The 20,030-nt window shown below is 51.0% G+C and overlaps 2 protein-coding genes across 3 annotated transcripts; both read left to right on the top strand.

Annotated features, from left to right (window-relative positions):
* On the top strand, positions 1-4,103 carry Dmrtc2 (DMRT like family C2). The gene is made up of 8 exons (XM_027430617.2): positions 1-224; positions 294-448; positions 1,333-1,409; positions 1,657-1,837; positions 1,989-2,115; positions 2,858-2,918; positions 3,058-3,232; positions 3,991-4,103. Exons 1-8 carry the CDS (start codon positions 1-3, stop codon positions 4,101-4,103), a joined length of 1,113 nt encoding a protein of 370 aa, XP_027286418.1.
* A 10,917-nt stretch (positions 4,104-15,020) lies between these two features.
* Positions 15,021-20,030, top strand: LOC100759352 (ribosomal protein S19). 2 transcript variants are annotated; one of them, XM_027430373.2, is made up of 6 exons: positions 15,021-15,136; positions 15,548-15,618; positions 16,039-16,139; positions 18,878-19,061; positions 19,468-19,522; positions 19,965-20,030. In XM_027430373.2, the coding sequence occupies exons 2-6, from the start codon at positions 15,548-15,550 to the stop codon at positions 19,989-19,991; spliced, it is 438 nt and encodes a 145-aa protein (XP_027286174.1). In that variant the 5' UTR covers positions 15,021-15,136; the 3' UTR covers positions 19,992-20,030. The 2 variants fall into 2 exon arrangements, with proteins under 2 accessions (XP_027286174.1, XP_027286175.1); XM_027430374.2 differs by lacking the exons at positions 15,021-15,136; positions 15,548-15,618 and adding exons at positions 16,290-16,463; positions 16,684-16,764.

The raw sequence follows: 20,030 nt of genomic DNA on the forward strand, positions 1-20,030 counted from the left end.
ATGGACCCCAACGAAGCACCTGCTCTCCACCACTGCTCTGCTGACTCTTCCCCAGGGATTGAGACCAGAGTCCCCCAGAGCACAGAGCTCATTCCCAGGAGACCTGTCAGTCGCTCTCCGACCTGTGCCCGCTGTCGCAACCATGGTGTCACAGCCCATCTCAAGGGCCACAAGCGCCTCTGCCTCTTCCAGGCTTGCGAGTGCCACAAATGTGTCCTCATTCTGTGAGTGTGGCTGTGGGGGAGGGTCTCCTCCAAAAGGCTGACTTTTGACTCGCAACCCCCCCCCCTTAGAGAGCGTCGCAGAGTCATGGCTGCCCAAGTGGCCTTGCGCAGGCAGCAGGAGGCACAGCTGAAAAGGCACCTGGCTCAGGGCCTGATGAAAGGGGCAACCCCTCTGAAAGCTTCCCTCCGTGTCAAGAAGGGAGCCATTCGACCAGGGGTCCCTTGTGAGTGTCTGTCTGGTTGGGGATGGGACAGGATGTACTAAGTGTAAGGACTAGGCTCCCTGTCCTGAAACTAAGTCAGTGTGTGGCCTTGGGCAAGGTGTTTCCTTTCTCTGGGCCTCACCCCCTCCAACCCTCAGGGCCCCCCGAAAGGGGCTGCAGCGATGAGGCAGCAGCCAAGAGCACTGCCTCACTAGGCGGCTCCCAACATCTGTAGCTCCAGTTCCAAAACCCGTCTCCTCGGGCCTCAGCAGGCAGGCAACTTCACACATGTGGTGAACAGGCATAGGTGCAGGCAGAACACTCATGCACAGAAGAATAAAGGTTTATTTTAAAATGTGGGCAAGGGTGCCGTGACAGCTGAAGCTAGCAGTGGGGGATGGGACAGGTGGCTCAGGGTCAAGGGATTTGCGGCACAAACCTGGTGACCTGAGCTCAATCCTCAGACCCTACCTAGAGGTCAAAGGAGAGAGCTGGCTCCCCAGAATTGTCCCGTGGCCTCCACACGCACACCATAGCCCACAAACACACAATAAATTAAAAAAGGAAACTGAGGAGTGGAGCATGGTGAGCAGCCTGTCTGTAACCCCAGCCCTGGAGAGGTAAGGGCAGAGGAGAGGGAGCTGGAAGCCAACCCAAGCTACCAAACCAGACCCTGTCTGAGTAGGAGGGCTGGGTCACAGAAGCAAAGCCACAGAACAGGCCTGGGCATGATAACACGTGAAAGTGGAGACAGGAAGATCATGGGTTCAAAACCAGCCTGGGCTCTGTGGGGGAAAGAGAGAAGACTAAAGATGTCAAAGGGAGATGAGAACTTAGCTGAAGACGGGGTAACATAGAGGTCAGGAAAGGGGTGCGCTGGATCTCCCCCTGGGATCTCCTCACAGCTGGAAAGGAGAACATAGCACCCCAGCCTCAGAGTCCCCATGGAGCAGTCCCACTGGTGCTGACACCGCCTGGGAAGGTAAGGAGACCTGAGTCCTGAGGGATGAGTCCTCGCCCAGCTCCTGCCCACACTGTCCTCTGTGTCCTCTGCACTGGGCTGCAGTCTAACCCTGACTTGTGATGTGATCTTCAGTGAGTCTTGAGACCTGTGGGTGAAAGAAGCTGGGACTTAAAGAGCCACCTGTAGTTTCGGGTCCTGCCGTCACCCTGGAGCAGGCCTGCTTCTGCAGGCTCGTACCTTTGCCCTGGGCCCTCTCCCCTTACAGGAGAACTATGGGCCTCTGCTGCTCAGTCGCCCCCAGGAAGCCTTGCCTTTACCCTGGACACCAGTGCCTCCTGGGCCTTGGGGCCCTGGACACTGGCTGCCCCCAGGCCTCTCAATGCCACCTCCAGTAGTGTGCCGCTTGCTATGCCAGGAACCTGCTGTCCCTCTACATCCCTTCCCTGGTAAGAAGCTCATCCTCCTCTCACCTCACAGATACCTGAATGCTAGGTTGCCACTGCACCAGAAAGGGGAGAGGAGAGGGACACAAGTGGGTAGAGGGCGGCCAGCCATGGTCCCTGAGCCCATCCACTCTGCTTCTCTTGCCCTCCTCAGGCTTTGACCCTGGCACCTCTCTCCGGCTGCCCACTCATGGAACCCTCCCAACCTGCCCAGGATCTCGCTCCGTACTGGCAGCTCCACTTTCTGGAGAGCCCCAAGGACCCCCTAACCTGCCTCACACGTAAGTAGGAACATGACAGAAGAAAGTTTCTGGCCAAGTGTGATGGTGCACACCTGTAATCAATCCCAGTACTTGGAAGGTTGAGCCAGGAATGTCAGGACTTCAGGGTAATCTTCAGCTACACTCTACAAGGTCAGCCTGGGCTACATAAAATTCTTGTCTCAAAAGGAAAAGGGTCTCAGACTAACAGACAGGCAGATCTCAACTGTGCTACCATTTCCTAACTGAGAGGCTTGGACAATATCTGCACCTCTCAGAGCCTGTTTTACCATCAGTGACTTCTAGCTGCTACTCACTCGTCTGAGGCTGTCATGGTAATAACACCTAGCACACGCCTTGACCTTGAACAAGCTTGAGCCTTGACCTGCTCAAGCTTCTGAAACAGGATAGGATAGGGTAGGGTTGTCTGATGACACAGAGGGCCACGGGGGTAAGGCACAGTGATAGACCAGAAGCCATCCAGGTTTCCAGAAGGTGGAATTCCTCAGGGCGGTGGAAGCTGGGCTGGAGAAAGCAGGCTAGTGGGGCAGACAGCGATCCTAGCCCCACTGGGTATTTTATCTGCTTTTGAAAACCTGACACCAACAGTTCCCTGTAACCTTCACAGGGAGGGAAAACTTGGATGAGATTCTCATTTTATAGAAAGCAAATTGCCCAAGCCCAGAGTCCAGTGACCAGCCTGGAACTTCGTTCCCAAGTCAGAACACCCCACCCACTCCCCATGTGTCTGTCCTTTTTCCAGATGTTCGACTCTGATACTCCAGTCCTGTGGCACCCCCGACTCTCTTCTGCTGCAGCCACAGGTCTTGGGAAAGAAGTGGCCTCCAAGGGCCTGGGAGGAGGTTGAATCTGCAGAAGGGACAAGCAGGGGACTGAAGGGAGCACTTGCAGGGTGCATGAAAGTGAGGGTTCCCAGTCTGCCCCTCCCCCCTTCCTCTGCAGGCCCCTGGAGCCTCTTGCCTGGCCTGGACATCTGGCCCCTCAGAGCGCCAGTTGCAGCGAGAGGCAGCTGAGGCCCTTGTAGGTCTGAAAGATTCATCCCAGGCTCCCCGCCTGACCCCGTCTGTCCCCCCAAACCCTGCCTGGATCTCTCTGCTCCACCCCTGTGGTCCACCAGGTAACCCTTCCTGAGAAGAGAGAATGAGATCAGATTGGTTGGTAAATGGAGGCTATCAGAATCAGCAGAGGCTAGCCAAGATGGGACAGACACTATTTAATGTCCTCAGGTTCAGGCCCCTAAGTTGCTCAGCCTGGCCTCAGAGACTACCGTTGAACGAGGTTCAGTGAGTCACTCTTTACCAGTTTGGTTCTGAATGACAGATGTCAGTGCCTTGATAGCAAGGAAAACCAGGTCCTGGGCTGTAGACTTTCCAGGCCAGCATTTAGCAAGACAATGAAGAGCCTGGTCTCTAGACCCTAGCTTCCTGCTCAAGTCTGGGAAGGGAGTGCAGTAACCAGGGTCTGGACTAGGACGGATAACTGCCTTCCAGGAGCTTCTGTTGTGGCTGGGGAACCTGGAGACCCTGGCAAGACTGGAAGAACTGTGAGGAAGGAGAGAGTTCCAGGGAACAGGGGTGAAGGCTGAGAGTGCCCCGTCCAGTGCAGCGTCGGGTCTAGAGGATCTGCGGGAAGTGAGAGAGATTAGGCTGGGGGCTTCTGAGTATAAGATGTGACTTCTGGGTCTGGACCAGCAGCTGTTCAAAGGGGACCTGGGCATGTTCTGAGCAAGACAGAGCATGGTAGCTTTGGTGGCGGGATGAAGAAAGCATTGCTGAAGGCAGGAGTGAGGACACAGGAGGGTGGGATAGACCACAGCCAGAGTGAGGGGCGGTGGATTGGGTCTGACCTGGACCTGCCCCTTCCTTTCTGCCACAGCTCCCCCGGCGGGAAGAGGGTTCCAGCCTGCGGGCCCGCCTCTCCGGCCGAGTCCAGCCTCCTCAGTCTCTCTGCACATTGGGCGTCTGGGATCTATCTCCCTCCTCAGCTAGAAACGAGAGGTGGAGGCTGCCTCACAGGGACAAAGAGTCAACAAACTGCAGGCGCTGCACATTTGGTATTTTATTTATGCATTTTGCATAGGATTTAATGTGATGGAAGCTTCAGCCTTTTTTTTTTTTTTTAAGCTTTCAGTTTCCTTTTGTAGTGTGGGTATTTCCTTGACTGGAGGTGGGTGTCCTCTGGCCCTCTTTAAGTCCCTCGCAGAGGCAGCCGGGCAGTTGAAGAGGACCATATCTAAATACATTTTTGCAAGAGTTTATGTTCTATATATGCCTGTGTGCTCACATCTATCTCTGCATGTGAAAATACAAGAATCTGTTCACTCTGTATGTAGGTTTCTGTAAGCAAGAAATAAACATTTGCCGTTTAAGCCATTGAGATAGAGTTTATTATCACAGCATAACCTAGTCTACCCTGATTGACAGAAAGTACTATTTGACTCACTTCCCAAAATAGAAGTTGTATACTTAGTAACTACCACAGAGCCAGGCATGGTGGCTCACACCTGTAATCCCAGCACTCATGAGGCTGAGGCAGGATAGCTACAAACAGCAATAAAGTAAAAAAAAAAAAAAAAAAAAAAAAAAAAGCCATGAGCTTGGACTTCTAACTATGCCCTCATAAAAGTAACAGAGGGGCTGGAGAGATGGCCCCATGGTTAAGAGCACTGGCTGCTCTTCCAGAGAACCCCAGTTCAATTCCCAGCAACCACATGGCAGCTCACAACTGTCTGTAACTCCTGTTCCAGGGGATTAAGTAGCCTCACCTAGACATACATGTGGGCACAGCACCATTGTACATAAAATACAAATAAATTATTTTAAAAGAAAGGTACTGGGGGGGGCGTGGTTATCGATGTGGTATCACCTGCCCTGTACCAGATATAACCTGTTCTCTGCTATCCAGAGAGCCACAAATTGAGATGCCTAACTGGGGCCAGGTAGACTGTATAGCGGAGTGCAGATGGCCTGATAGAGGCTGGGGAACAGACCCCATGTCTTACCTACAGGCAGCCTTCTTTAGCCTTGTCCATTAGACCCAGCAGAAACCTGGACTCCGCATTGCCATCGTCCTCTGGTTTTTCAAGAGAAATCGGTAAACTGGGTTTCTGTGTTCAACATCTTATAATAATTTTCAAACATTGGGACAGCCTTCTTTAAATGTTATATTGGCCAAATAGCATAGCTTCGGTCAACTTTGGCCAGTAGAATACTAATTTGATACTCATCCACCATGACATTTTCCAGATGGGAAGGTGGAAGCCGATCAGGACAGCAAGAACCAAGTTAATCTTTATCAAGAACCTTTCTAACTAGGAAAAGTCACTGTCGAGGGTCCAGGCCTGTAGCACAGAGGCACAGTGTTTGCCCAGAACAACAAGGCCCATCTCAGACAATGTGTAAACCAGAAAATATAATACTTGATCAAAGACTAGAGAGAATGCTTTCTGTTTGTTGAGTCCCAACAGCAAGCCTGTAATCTATGCTGAAAGAGAGAAAAGTGGTTAGCCCAACAGGTCAAGGGAGTTTTCTAGAAAACAATCAGGACTCCTCCTTGTTGCCAGGCCTTGACATTGTACAAAGCACAGAATGAAGGTTTTGAGGCTGCAGGGAACATATCAGGCAGAAGCAGGTTTTTACAAGTGTCTCCCCCTTTTTCTACCAAGGTTCTCATTGTGTAGTGTTTTGGGCTGGTGTCCTCATCTGCTTTCTATTGCTGTGATGAGCCCCATGACCAAGGCCACTTGGAGAGGAGAGGGGCTATTTGACTGACATGTCCTAAGGCAGTCACTGGAGGAAGGAAGTCAAGGCAGGAACTGAAGCAGAGGCTACAGAGGGGCGCTGCTCACTGTTCTTCATGATTTGCTCAGTCTGCTTTCTTACACAACTTAGGACCCCCTGCCCAGAGTCGGTACCACACACACCACAGGCTGGGCCCTCCCACTTCAACCATTAATCAAGAGACTGCCCCACAGATCTGCCTGATGGGGGCATTTTCTGAGTTGAGGATCCTTCTTTCCAGATGACTCCAGCTTATATCAAGTTGACAAGCTAACCAGTACAACTGACCCCTTGTCAACTTCACACACACACACACACACACACACACACACACACACACACACACACATTTAACCTTTTCTTGCTTATCCCCAAGCTCTCATGTTAGTATTAATATCACAATATAAAACCCAGTCCAATGTTTTGTTTGTTTTTCCAAGCAGGGTTTCTCTGTGTAGCCCTAGCTGTCCTGGAACTCACTCTGTAGACCCGGCTGACCTCGATCTCAGAAGTTCACCTGCCTCTGCCTCCTGAGAACTAAGATTAAAGATGTGTGCCACCGGGCTGGGCGTTGGTGGCGTACGCCTTTGATCCCTGCACTCGGGAGGCAGAGGCAGGAGGATCTCTTTTTGTGTGGTTTTCGAGACAGGGTTTCTCTGTGTGACAGCCCTAGCTGTCCTGGAACTAGCTCTGGAGACCAGGCTGGCCTGGAACTCACAGAGATCCACCTGCCTCTGCCTCCCAAATGCTGGAATTAAAGGCATGCACCACCACCGGCCGGCCTTTTTGCCTTGTTGATGTGCAAGGCTCTTTTGCCTGCATCTGTGTCTGTGCACTGTGTCCATGCTGTTGCTCAAGAAGGTCAGAAGAGGGCAGCCGTTCTTCTGGAATTCTAGTTGGCTGTGAGCAGCTATGTGAGTGCTAGGAATTGAACCTTGGGGTCCTTTGGAAGTGCAGCCAATGTGCTTAAGTGTTGCACTATCTCTCCAGGCACAATTGGTTGGTTTCGAGGTAGGATCTAGCTCTAGCCTGGTTGCCTTCCAACTCATTTTGTAAGCCAGGCTAGCCTCAAACTCATGGCACTCTTCCTACACTAGCTTACTTCGTGTTGGAAGTACCAGGTTCTTATGAGACACCAGGCCCAGCTAATAATAGCGCATATATTTGTTAGTCCTCTGCTGTGGGATCCTCTTGGAGTCCTTGCAGACAGGACACCTGTCCTGCTGTGGGTGGGGGAACTCAGAGCTCAGCAGCATACCTGATAACTGTTCCCCAGGCATGACCTGCATCCCTCTTTTTATTCAAGATGATGAGAGACGGTAAGACCCAACAATGCCCTGTTCTCATAACACGTGTTCTCATAACACGAGGCCTTGAGAAGGTGGGCTCTTCCTGCTCCACAGCAGACTGCAGAATACGGAACCTGCAGCACTAACAGGGGGAGATGTAAGAGAACAGAAGACTACAGCCAGACTCACTCCTTTTGTCCCTTCCTAGTTATAACTTAGATAGACGAGTGCCCTTTAATGGACCTGCCTAAGACTCGCTAGCTCCAGTGACAGATGACTGAGCCCACAGAGTCACGGGTAGGCAGGGAAGCACCGCAAAGGCACCTCAGTTAAGACTCTGCTGCCCCTGGCTGAGCAAGGGTTCCCAGTGTTCCAAGGTCACAGCCAAAAGGTACAAAAGGAAGAGGCATACCAGAATACCATGGTGGCAAGCAAGGAAAGTGCTCGATAATACACCCAAGGGTCTGACTGTGAGCCCAAAGACCCACATGAAGGTAGAAGGTGAGAAAAATTCCAGGATGTTATCCTCTGACTCTGTTGCACACACACACACACACACACACACACACACACACCAATAAACTAATTAAAGAGAAAGAGGCTGGTTTTACTAGTGTAACTCAGCAAGAAGTTAGCTGGGGCATACATCTTTTAAATAAAGAGATGGTGGGAGAGGGAGCAGAGAGGAGGCCTACTCCCAGCTTTTCAGACCACCAGCTAGTTAACTAATCTTTCTAGTCCTATGAACCCCGAGTGGAGCCTGAGGGAGGACAGAAAACCTACAGAGGTCAGCCTTAAGAACAGGGAAGACAAGAATTTAGCTTTTAGCCAGGCATTGGTGGCACACGCCTTTAGGAGGCAGAGGCAGGCGGATCTCTGTGAGTTTGAGGCCAGCCTGGTCTCCAGAGTGAGTTCCAGGATAGCCTTCAAAGCTACAAAGAGAAACCCTGTCTCGAAAAAGAAAAAAAATAAAAAATTAAAAAAAAAAAAGAATTTAGCTTTTGATCCTCACACTCCCTTCTGGGAAGAAGCAGCAGGTGAACCTCTATGAGTCTGAGGTTATATATATATATATATATATATATATATATATATATATATATATATATATTCTATATAGAGTGTTCCTGGCTAGCCAGAAGTACACACTGAGAGTCTGCCAAGAGCTGAGCATGCTCACACACACACTCTCAAGTGTGTGCACGAATTGCTTGTTTCCATATTCCAGCTCTCTGAGTACAGCTCCCTTTACCTGCTGCCAGGGAGCTACTAGGCTCCAGGCCCAGGACACACCTGAGGTTTCAGCCGCTGGCTGCACTGTGAACACTGGTTCCCTGTTCCACGCCCTACCCTCTGCCTGATCCGAATGTTGAGTATATCCTCCCCGTCTAAGCTTTTGTATCAACCTGTTTCTTTAATTTATTAATTTTTATTTTATATGCATTGGTGCTTGGCCATGGGTGTCAGGTCCTCTGGAGCTGGAATTACAGTTGTGAGCTGCCACGTGGGTGTTGGGAATTGAACCCAGATCCTCTGAAAGAGCAGTCAGTGCTCTTAACCACCGAGCCATCTCTCTCTCCAACCCCCTCAACCCCTCTTGATACTCTACAAAAATGACAGTAAGTTTCCAACCGTGAAATGCCCTCGTCACTCCTCTCCACACAAGACCCCTCCCTGCAACAACACAGGCTGTTTCAAGAGCACGTTTCACCTTCTGACTTTTGAATATCCGGATCATGGTCACTCCAGCCTACAGGAACTCACAGCCCAGGGAAGAAAATGACCTCTAACACTGATTGCATCCCCAGTCCTGGTTCACACTTACCCCATCCCCCCTCCCATAGCTAGCTTTGCAACCCTATGCTCAAGCTCCATAGCCGGTAATCAGTACTGTGTAGACCGTCATGGGATTCGGAGCTTTCCCCAAAAGCACGATCTAGCCCCATTCCATATCTGTGTGAAGCTCTTCAGGCCTTTATGTTCCTCGAAAGGTACAGACTTGATCACTCTAAACTGTGTTAGTATCAATCTGCATCCCCAAGCACCAGAATAATTACTCAAAGAGGACAGGCCTATTGTGCTCTTTATCAGTATGCACGACTGAATAAACAGGTTCCGTCCAACTCCTAGGAATTGTGTTCCCTACTAAGTTAGTGCAGTCTGTTGGCAACACTCAAAAGCACCGACTTCCTGCCCTAAGGCCATTCATTTTCATTTTGCTTCCTTTTAGTTTTACAGAAAGCAGTATTTCCAGTTACTAGTGGGTGGGACCTGGGGAACAGCCTACAGGATGTGAAAAAAAAAAAAAAAATATGTTTGCCAACTACACCTTAGACAGAGGACTCAAGGGCCAGAGAGATGGCTCAGTGGATAAGAGCACGGGTTGCTCTTCCATGTTTGAGTTCCCAGCACCTGCAATGGCCACTCACAACTGTCAAATAACTCCAGGTGCAGGGAACCTAAAACCCTCTTCTGGCCTCTATGGTTACCAGGCACCCATGTAGTACACAGACATACTTGCAGGCAAAACAGCCATACACATAAATAAAAATGAGAAACAAAAAGGAAAACTTCATTGAGTGGCTGGAGAGACATCTCAGTGGCTGCCACACAAATGCGCAGATCTGAGTTTGAGTCCCTATAACCCATGTGGACCCAGGTGTTATGGTGCACATCTGTAATCCCAGAGATCACACTGCAAGATGGAAAGCAGAGGGTCTCAGAAGCTCATGAGTTGGCTAGCCTGGTGCAGGCAGTATCTCAAGCCCTTACCAGGTTTTGACCTGGGAGGAATGACATGACAGACTCAGCGAGTTGGTTTTGAGTATATAAGTTTTGCTTCACACTTAGGTCAAAGTAACACACACAAGCATAAGCAAACAATCCTAAGAACCACAGACAATTGGGGGGGGGGCATCTCCTGCAGCGGCCGCGAAGGTTCGGGCTCATCTCTTCTGTTCCTCTGGATTCAGGCTGTGAGTCTCCTGAGGGCCCGGGGTGGTGGTATCAGGTTCAGGCACTCAGCTTGATGGACTGGTTGTTTCAGGTTAGCGAGGGAGAGCTCTAGGACACAGAGTCATGGTCCACTCTGAAGTTCCAGTTCTGAGCTGGTCCCTCAAATAGTTTGCTAAATCATGCTAATCACACTTTACCACACTCCACACATTCTCACTCTTATATCTACAATGGCCGGGTAGTAGGCCTATGCTCCTTTTCTTTTAATCTTTCTTCAGCCAGGCCTTTGCCTGCCTGGTTACAAGTTCCTTACAGGCAGCAAATGGCAAAAGACACTGCCTCAAACAAGGCAGAAGGTTGACAGTACTAGAGGTTGTCTTCTGATTGACTTGCCATTGTAGCACGTGCGCACAGACACACAGACACACAGACACACACACAAACACACACACACACACATACACACACACACACACACCACACCACACCACACAAAACCACATTGAGATTCTATTTACCCCAATCAAAACAGGTTATTGTGGTAGTTTGAGTGACAAATATACCCTATGGTCTTGGGCATTTGAATCCTTGGTCCCCAGTTGATGGCCCCGTTTGTGGAGGTTTAGACGGTGCAGCCTTTCTGAAGGAAGTATGTCACTAGGGGTGGGCTTTGAAATGAAAAGTCACTTCCAGTTTGCACTCTATTTTGTGCTTGTTTTGAAAATATGAGCTCTTAGCTCCCTGTTCCAGCCATGATGGACTCTTAACCCTCCGGAACCATAAACCCAAATAAACTCTATTTTTTTCTATAGGTTACCTTGACCACGGTGTTTTATCAAAGCCCCAGCTGCATAATTAATTATTGTTATCACCAAGAAAATTAATAATGTTAGACCCCCGGAAAGCTCAGGCCTCCGGGGTCCCAGCCCACGACCGCAGTCACCCCAATCACCAGGCAGATTCGAAAACTTGCTGCAAACTGCATGAGGCTTTATTGTTTTTTTAACGATCTAACCCCATGTTAGCTCGGGTCTTTCACCCACCCGCCATGGAGGATGGCTAGCAAAGACAGCTCGAAGGGGCTGCAGAGAGATCTTGTAGGGCAGCATAAGGGGAGTGTCTAGGGGTACGCACAGGCTCAGGATTGGTGTGCCTCCAGACTTGGAGGGTTTGTCCTGTGTTGATTGGTCAACTGGTTGTTATGGCCCATAGGCCCTCACAGGGTGGTTGCTATGCTCTGCGCATCATTGCTGTGCACTTGTCCGTAAAGCACACCCAGTGTCATAAAGCATAGCGCCACCAGCTAACTTCTGATTGGTTCCTTGCCACGAGGCAGGCATCTGACTTCTAGTGACTAAGACAAGGTCATGGCGAGCACGTGTTACTGTCATGGCTGCCGAAAAGGGGAGCCGGTCCCTTCAATAATAATAATAAATACTGGTGGAAATGCAAAGAAAGAACACCCCTTTCACAGATGGTGGAAACGAGCTTGTGCAGCCACCATGGAAATCTGTTCAGGGTTCATCAAAAAATGAAACAATAAAGGGCTGCAGATGGCTCGGGTGGTTAGAAGCATTTGTTGATTTTTGCAGAGGACCTAGGTTCAGTTCCCAGAACCCACATGGTGGCTTAAAACCACCATAACTCCAGTGCCAGAGCATCAGATGTCCTCTTCTGGAATCGCTGGGCACCAGGCTGCAAAACACTTATACATACATACAATAAACCTAAAACAAGTTTTAAAATGGAAAATGAAACTACTGTATGGACCTGCTTGGGTATATAAATCCATAGGACTCAAAGATATTTGCATATCCATCTGTACTCGAGATTTCCAATCCAGAGGAACAACGTATGGCACATATAAACAGTGAAAAACTTTGAAGCCATAAAAAAGTAATGAATCGAGGTGGTCGTGGCTCACAACTTGAATCCCACCCAGCATTTGGGAGGCAGAGGCAGTTGGATCTCTGTGAGTTCGAGGCCAGACTCGTCTACAGAGGGAGTTCCAGGACAGCCAGAAACCCTGTCTCAAACAAACAAAGGGGCTGGAGAGATGGCTCAGAGGTTTAAGAGCACTGACTACTCTTCCAGAGGTCCTGAGTTCTATTCCCAGCAACTACATAGTGGCTCACAACCATCTATAATGAGACCTGGCGCCCTCTGCTGGTGTGCAGGCATAAATGCTGGCAGAATACTGTATCCATAATAAATAAGAGAGAGAAAGAAATAAGAAAATGATAGAACTGGAAGCCAGACAGACTGAGAAAGACAAAAACTGCAAATGAACAGAACATAGATTTAAAATTATGTTTTTGTACTTCTATGTGGGAGAGGGGTCATGAAATTATAAGGGAAGTCCTGGAGGGGAGAAAGAAATCTAAGGGAGGTGGGAAGGAGGGCGATGGATTCCACGTAACAGGAGCACAAAATGGTGACCCACTAGCGGGAGGAAGGGAACCAGTGGGAGCGCTAGGGGGCAAGGGGAAGGCCAAGCATGAAAATGCCACGATGGAACCCGCTGCTGTGTATGCCCACCTGGAAGATCAATGAGATAAAAAGGGTTCCTTCCATATGTCACCCCCGCTCACACAGATTCTCCCTCTATCTACTGTCCCCCAAAGTCACACATCTGTGACAGGTGCCGAATCCACATGGATACACCGAGCGTCCATGTCACCCTGACCAAATACCACATAGAAACAGCTTAAGGATTTTTTTTTCCCTCAGTTTGGAAGGGGGTTTAGTTTATTTATTGTCACAGGGCCCCATGCCCTTGGGCAAACCACTGTCGTGCTGGGTGTGTCCTGCTGGGGGGCTTCACTTCAAACAGGAAGGAAGGGATGCAGGAAGCTTCCTCATTTCTCCAACAGAGCCCCCCTCCCACCCCTAACCAGTGGCCTCCTGGTATGAAGCCAGCAAGGGATTAATCCTCACACTCCAACTATGGAAAAAGCCCTCACTTGACTAATCTTGTAGGTGGTTTTTGTATTGACGTTATTTTGGTTTGGGGGTTTTGACACAAAGTCTCCTTGTGTTTGGCTGGCTTAGAACTCAGTATGTAAACCAGCCTAGCCTGAAATTTGCAGTAATCCCCCTGCCTCTGCCTCCTGAGTGTTAGGACCATCACTATGCCCAGCCCATTTTGGTGTTTTAGGATTTTTTATTTATTATTTATTATTTATTATTTTACTTTTAATTGTGTGTATGGATGAGTCTGTGGAAGTCAGAGGACGAATTTCTGTAGCTGGTTCTTTTTCTTTTGGTCTTTTGAAACAGGGTTTCTCTGTGTATCGCTCTTGGCTGTCCTGGCACTTGCTCTGTAGACCAGGCTGGCCTCAACCTCACAGAGATCCTCCTGCCTCTGCCTCCCGAGTGCTGGGATTAAAGGCGTGCGCCACCACCATGGATCCCACGAATCAAACTCTGGTCATCAGGCTTGCACATCAAGCACTTAGATCTTCTGAACCATCTCATTGACCCTCATTTCTTTTTTTTTTTTTAATCTTGAATAACATTTAATCATCTGTGGGTACCACAGCCTCAAACATTCAAACATTTTATGCGCCCAGTGGGGTGGAATGCTGATTGATGGAGACGACCAAATCCCGAGCCTGGCAATGCTCGGTGTGCTGTAGCATGAAGCCGGGGAGGAGGGGGGGGGGATCGCCAGTTCAAAGACAGCCCTGGATAAATACAAAGTTTTTAAGGCAGATTTGGCTAATCGATGAGGGCCTGTCTCAAAACAGCAACAGCAACAATAACAATAATAAAGTTATCGACCAGCGTTAGTGGTGCTCGCATTTAATCCCAGCACTCGGGAGGCAGAGGCAGACGGATCTCTGTGAGTTCGAGGCCAGCCTGGTCTCCAGAGCGAGTGCCAGGACAGCCTCCAAAGCTACACAGAGAAAACCTGTCTTGAAAAACCATAAATAATAATAATAATAATAATAATAATAATAATAATAATAATATAAAATGATGACATAAAATAATGATAATGATGATAATGATAATATAATAAGATAATGATAATAATAACAATATAATGATTTCAATGATAATATAAGATAATGATAATAATAATATAATGATAATAATAATAAAATGATAATGATGATGATAATATAATATAATATAATGATAATAAAATAATAATCATTAATAATAATAATAATAATAATAATAATAATAATATAAAGTTATCGACCTGCGCTGATAACGACTCTCCAGGGACAAACAGGCGAGGCTGGCGGGCTGAGCGACACAGACGCCGCCACTAGGTGGCAGAGCTGAGCCTCCGCCCACGTCCCGCCTCTGCCTCGCTGTCCCCGCCCTAATCTCCTCCCCGCTCCCCGGGCCGCAGTTCCACTCCGCCGGCGTCAAGCGAGCCGAAGCCATTTCCGCCCAAAGAAGGGTGGAGCCGCCGTGCGGTCCCGCTCTCGCGAGAACCGGCAGGAGGGACAAAAGGAGTAAGGGCCCGCGCGTCATCCTTGCCCTTTCCCTGAGTCTCCCGCCCCGGTTCCGCCCTTACTGCAACCACTTCCGGCCCGGGAAGCGCCGCTTCGCCAGGAAAGGGAACAGGGTCTCGCGCCGAACCCCGCTGTCCTTTCGCGCTCTCCCAGCTGCGCCCGCACTTCCGCCCTCAGTGCTTCTCGGCCTCTCCCGTGCCCGCCCATCTCACGAGGCCCCAGCCGGGCCGGCGGCTTTCTCCGGTTTCGCAACACACCGGAGGAAACGGAAGGAGGGAACTAGACCCCGCCCCCCGGCTCCTCTAATCCCAGAGTCCCTTCTCTTGGATCCTCCGCCCCTTCCGCTCGCAGCCCCGCCCAGTTGAGGTGGAGGCGAAGCCACGCTCGCCCTCAGAGAGGCGGCGGCGGCGGCAGCGGCGGCGCTCTCGCGAGCGCTGCGAAGTCTCGCGAGACTCGACGCCCGACTTGTGCGCCCGGGAAACCCCGTCGCTCCCTTTCCCCTGGCTGGCAGCGCGGAGGCCGCACGGTAAGCGAGGGCTGTGGGGCTGGCTGTGTGCGCGGGGCCACGGGGCCGGCCTCGCCGGGCCCCAAGAGCTCGTGCCCGGGCACCGCGGTGGGGGAGAACCCGGCGCGGGGCCGCTCCGCCCCCCGGGGAGCCGCGGCCACGTGCGAGCGGCAGGCCCGGACATGCCCGATCGCCGCAAGCCGGCAGCCCGGAGGCTCCGGCGGGCAGCGGAGGAGGCAGCGGGGCGCTGCGAGCAGCCCGGTGCGGCCCGGGGACGGTGGAGAGCAGCAGAGCAGGGGTGGGGGGTGACGAGCCGGAGCCAGATCCGCGCGGGTTTGGGTGGGTTGGCTGGCTGGCTTGGCTGCTTGGTTGGTTGGTTTGCTTGCACCGAGCCGCTCGCATTGACATGCTCGCCCTCCTTTTCCCTTCCAGATGCCTGGAGTCACTGTAAAAGACGTTAACCAGCAGGAGTTCGTCAGAGCCCTGGCAGCCTTCCTCAAAAAGTAAGTGGTCCCGGGCCGGGGGTGGAGAGGTGGCTCCGAGGTCGGGAGCACTGCCTCTGCTCTTCCAGAAGGTCCTGGGTTCAAGTCCCAGCAACCCACATGGTGGCTCGCAAGCATCTGTAATGGGATCTGTGCCCTCTTCTGGTGTGCAGATAGACATGGGAGCAGAATGTTGTATGCATAATAAATAAATGAGATCTTTAAAACGCACCCCTGAGCCACGCGCACACACACAGGCACGCACAACTGTAAGCTGTGAGCCTCCCTCCAGTGCCTGGCTGGTTCTTCTGGGTGGCAGGGTACCGTCCGCCCTGCTTCGTCCTTCCGAGTTTGTCCCGCTGGCGGGGGAATGGTTGGGGAGGAGGGAATCTGAAGTCGCTTAATGGCAATTTCTGCTTCTCCCGATTCTCTTGGTCCCAGGTCCGGGAAGCTGAAAGTCCCCGAATGGGTGGACACAGTCAAGCTGGCCAAACATAAAGAGCTTGCCCCCTATGATGAGAACTGGTTCTACACACGAGCTGGTGAGGACTGGGGCCTTTGGCTGGGGACGGGGAGCTGGGTGACCCCGGGCAGGGACCCCTTCCCCTGCCTACTGTTACTAGACAGACCTCGTGCTCTGATAATTTGGACCTGAAAGGAAGCCTGGGAACAAAAAGATATTTTACTTATAGGTGCTCACTTGACTGTTCAATGGTGTAGCATTTAAATTCAAATTCATCTCTACCAAGTCCTTTTTGACTGAACGATTGGCAAGTTGGGAGTGCCACCCCTTGTCCGAGTGCCCAAAACAAAAATTTTGGATTTCCCTCTGGAGCTATGGATCCTGTTGGATGCTTTGGAGTTCTGTAAGCAGTCGTCTGTAGTCTTGATTCTGCAGGGTGGGAGCAGTGCTGGGTTGTGCCAAGGCCTTTGCTAAGGGACCCCAGCCTGAGAACTCACCAGATCACAGGGAACAAGTTGGCCCTTGTACAGGTTGCTGGTCACTTCAAGAATGTGAAGCAGTTTATAAATTTACATTGAAGTTTATTAATAAGTCAAATGTCCATGGGATCCACTTTGTTTCAGGCTTTGGCATGGGCACAGGGACCATCATGACTCAACACAGCCTCTGAAAACCAAAAGGTCAATTCCACAGTGTGGGAAAAGGTTGGTGCATCCACCTGCCAACGCATTGTTTTTTGTTTTTTTGGTTTTTTTAGAATAAGGGTGATGTAGAGAAGGTGGCTTCCCTGGCTACACCATCGGTGAGGCCTAGCTGAGATACACCTTCCCCCTTTCTCAGAAGCAAGTGTACGGAATATTGTCAGTGTTCCAGGTTGGGACAGCTTGGATTTAGAATTGCAAAAAGAAAATACTGATTTTCTCTGGGTGGGGTGACTGATTAATAGATGCGTTCTCGACATCACATGCAGAATTGGTTGTCCTATTTTTCCGAGATTGGTATGGGGGGTGTGTCCTGCATGTGCAGGGCCCACCAGTTGGTGTGTGTGTGTTTAAGACAGGGTCTCACCATGTATTCCTGTTTGGCCAGGAGTTGGCTAAGTGGGCCAGGCTGGCCACTGGCAGCCAAGTGCTGAGAGTTGAGTTCTGTGCTCTGTGTGTGCTAAGCAAGCATTCCTGAACTGCATCTCAAACCTAAAGTTGGGAAAGGGTTAGCAATGAATGGAATCAGCCTGGTAGCTCTCGCCTTTAATTCCGGCGCTTGTGATTGGATTTGGGGCTAGAGGGTGATGAGGTGGGAGAGGGCGGGGTGTTCAGTGTGACATTGATAGGAAGTCTCTTCGTTAGGGGGGTGAATTGGGGCTAAGAAAGCACTTTTTCCTTAGTTTGGCCAAGAAGGGTCAGGGTGAGAAATTCACGAGGTTCCTCCAACACTTTGAGGTCACTGGTCAGGATGCACCACTCTGAGCTTAGCACAAGTTCTTCGGTTGCTGCTAAGCTGCAGTGCCTCATGAAGTCTTCGAGCAAGTTGGCGTGAAGGACACAAGCCCCTCCTGGGTGTAGCTCCCTAGGGTGGTGAGACATTCAGGGCTAAAGCCCTGTCTCTGACCCTCTGAAATTCAGTGACAATTAAAAGTGTGCTAGGAATGCCCACAAACTCTGTAAGTGGCTGACAGGTGGTTTTCCAAGAGATGGTTTTTGTGTGGTGCTGAAAAGAACTCTTCCATCCCCATGAGAGAAGGTTGGGGAGCTTTGTTGCTCTTCCCTCCGTCCCTGGCCAGTGAGCTTGCAGCTAGAGCAGTTGTTTGCCTTTGGCGCTGTTGGCACCTGCTGTGTATATGTGTCCAGGCTGATGTTGATCCCTGGGCCCAGCTTAGGGAAAGCAAGCTCCCCTGCCCTAAGGAAGAGCAGATCACTCAGCGCAGACAGCTTCTGGCATTAGGGGTAGCAGAGTGGCCATCGAGTGGGTTTTTTCTGGTCATGTCACGTCCCAAGAAGATAGGAAATGACACCAAATGAGTGTGTTGGCTCATGAAAGGTATGGGGCTGTGGTTTAGGGCTAGAAGCAGGCTGTGGGAGCCAGACGGGTGGGCGTATCGGGGGAGCCCACTCGTGGGTCATTTACACAGACCTAGCTGGAGTCCCTAAAATGAATTTCTACTTACTTGCCCAGTGGCTTTGGAGAGCCAGAAGAGAGGTGGCAGCTGGTCCAGATTCCTAGTGTTCGCTTAGGGGTGAAGACATCCCTCTCTGTTCCCTAGCCAGGCAGAGCAATAAGGTGGCCCAAATCCCTTCTTGCCTAAATGGCAGGGGCTTGGTTAGTATATGGGCTGTGAGTCTTCGTGTTAACTGGGAATGTCGAATTGCCTGGGCCCTGGTACCATGCAGCCCTTGAGGCTGTTTTATTTCATTGGTTGAGTGCTCGGGGGTGCCAGCTCAGCGCCATGGGGCATGGCCTAGGATTTGCTGAAGCTTGTTTGACATGCCAAGGGGCTGCCCCCAAGAACAGTGGTCCTGTTCCCATGGCTGAGGCTCCAAGTTTGAGGTACCCCCTACAGAAAGTGGCTGAGCTGCTGTAGAAGGTCCTTTTCCACTCTCCTGCCTCAGGCATGTGGAGATGGGCACACTTGGTGAATCTTGCCTGGAACACGGGGTCAGTCAGCCTTGGAAGAGTTACCGGGGAGGGACAAGGAACCAGGGGTGTCAAGCCCCAGTTTTGATGTGTTGTGTTTTCCCCTGTAAAATGGTGAGGAATTGCCTCATTTCACACAGTGAGTGTGGAAGGTGGTCCTAAGGCACCCTCTTGCCCCTCCCCCAGCTTCCACAGCACGGCACCTGTACCTCCGCGGTGGTGCCGGGGTCGGCTCCATGACCAAGATCTACGGAGGACGGCAGAGAAACGGTGTCAGACCCAGCCACTTCAGCAGAGGCTCCAAGAGTGTGGCCCGCCGCGTCCTCCAAGCCCTGGAGGGGCTGAAGATGGTGGAAAAGGACCAAGATGGGTATGCAGGGTTGTGCCTGGGTCGGCGTGGTCGCTGCCCATGGGTGACTTATGGTGAAGCTGCTGAGCCTCCCTGCAAATGGAGGTCCAGAGCCGCCAGAAGGCAGACAGGGAGGGCCTTGCCCAGGCCTCTCTGGCTCTGGGAAGGTAATTTAGCGACTGTCCACTTTCATTAGCCTGCTCGTTAACTTTTCCCAATTGATTTTTTTCGGGGCTTTTGATCTAATGCTTGCACAAACGACACCCCGTCAGCTCCCAGGGGTCTCCCGCTCCTGCCCCCAGCTCCTTAGGATGCAGCTGGCTAGGGCACTAGCGGGGCTTGGCGAGCATAGTGGTTCCATCGCTTGGTGCTTTCTTCTGTCTTGGGGGGCTGTACTCATCCAAGGACTGATTTTTTCTTTGCACAGGGGCCGCAAGCTAACACCTCAGGGACAGAGAGATCTGGACAGAATTGCCGGACAGGTGAGAGGTGCCCCACTCCTTGCTCCTGTTGGGGCACATGGGGGGGGGGGCAGAGAAGGACTAATGTAGGTGCTGGGGTATGATGCAGAGCCCAGTCCTCCTCGGACTTGTGTGAATTAGACCTGCGTGCTACAGACCACTTTAGCTCTCATCCCCTCTGGACACCAGGTGTGGGCACTTAGGGGGAGGTGGAGATGGGGTGGTAGGCTGGTTCAGGCCCAGACACTGGAGTGATTTCATTCCTGCTACCTTTTTGGGTCAAGTGATCTCACCCTGAAAAGCAGAGGTATAAACAGGAGCCCTGAGGTTGGCCTAGTTTTCTCTGCTACAGACTCCACCTTTTAAGGGTCTTAGAAGACTTGAGCTTTGAACTTGGGATCTTAGTAGAGGGCCTGGCACACAGTGACTTGAGACCCGCACTGATGGCTTCTGTCTTCCACAGGTGGCAGCTGCCAACAAGAAGCATTAGAACAAAGGATGCTGGGTTAATAAATTGCCTCATTCATAA

Source organism: Cricetulus griseus, chromosome 9, assembly GCF_003668045.3.
Source record: "Cricetulus griseus strain 17A/GY chromosome 9, alternate assembly CriGri-PICRH-1.0, whole genome shotgun sequence".
Taxonomy (NCBI): Eukaryota; Metazoa; Chordata; class Mammalia; order Rodentia; family Cricetidae; genus Cricetulus; species Cricetulus griseus.

Excerpts from the sequence above, each read along its gene's own strand:
- Dmrtc2 (XM_027430617.2), top strand. The coding sequence starts at position 1 with ATGGACCCCAACGAAGCACCTGCTCTCCACCACTGCTCTGCTGACTCT. Across the intron at positions 449-1,332 it reads CATTCGACCAGGGGTCCCTT|CTGGAAAGGAGAACATAGCA; the intron begins GTGAGTGTCTGT and ends ATCTCCTCACAG. Across the intron at positions 3,233-3,990 it reads CCACCCCTGTGGTCCACCAG|CTCCCCCGGCGGGAAGAGGG; the intron begins GTAACCCTTCCT and ends TTTCTGCCACAG.
- LOC100759352 (XM_027430373.2), top strand. The coding sequence starts at position 15,548 with ATGCCTGGAGTCACTGTAAAAGACGTTAACCAGCAGGAGTTCGTCAGA. Across the intron at positions 15,619-16,038 it reads CTGGCAGCCTTCCTCAAAAA|GTCCGGGAAGCTGAAAGTCC; the intron begins GTAAGTGGTCCC and ends TCTTGGTCCCAG. Across the intron at positions 19,523-19,964 it reads TGGACAGAATTGCCGGACAG|GTGGCAGCTGCCAACAAGAA; the intron begins GTGAGAGGTGCC and ends TGTCTTCCACAG.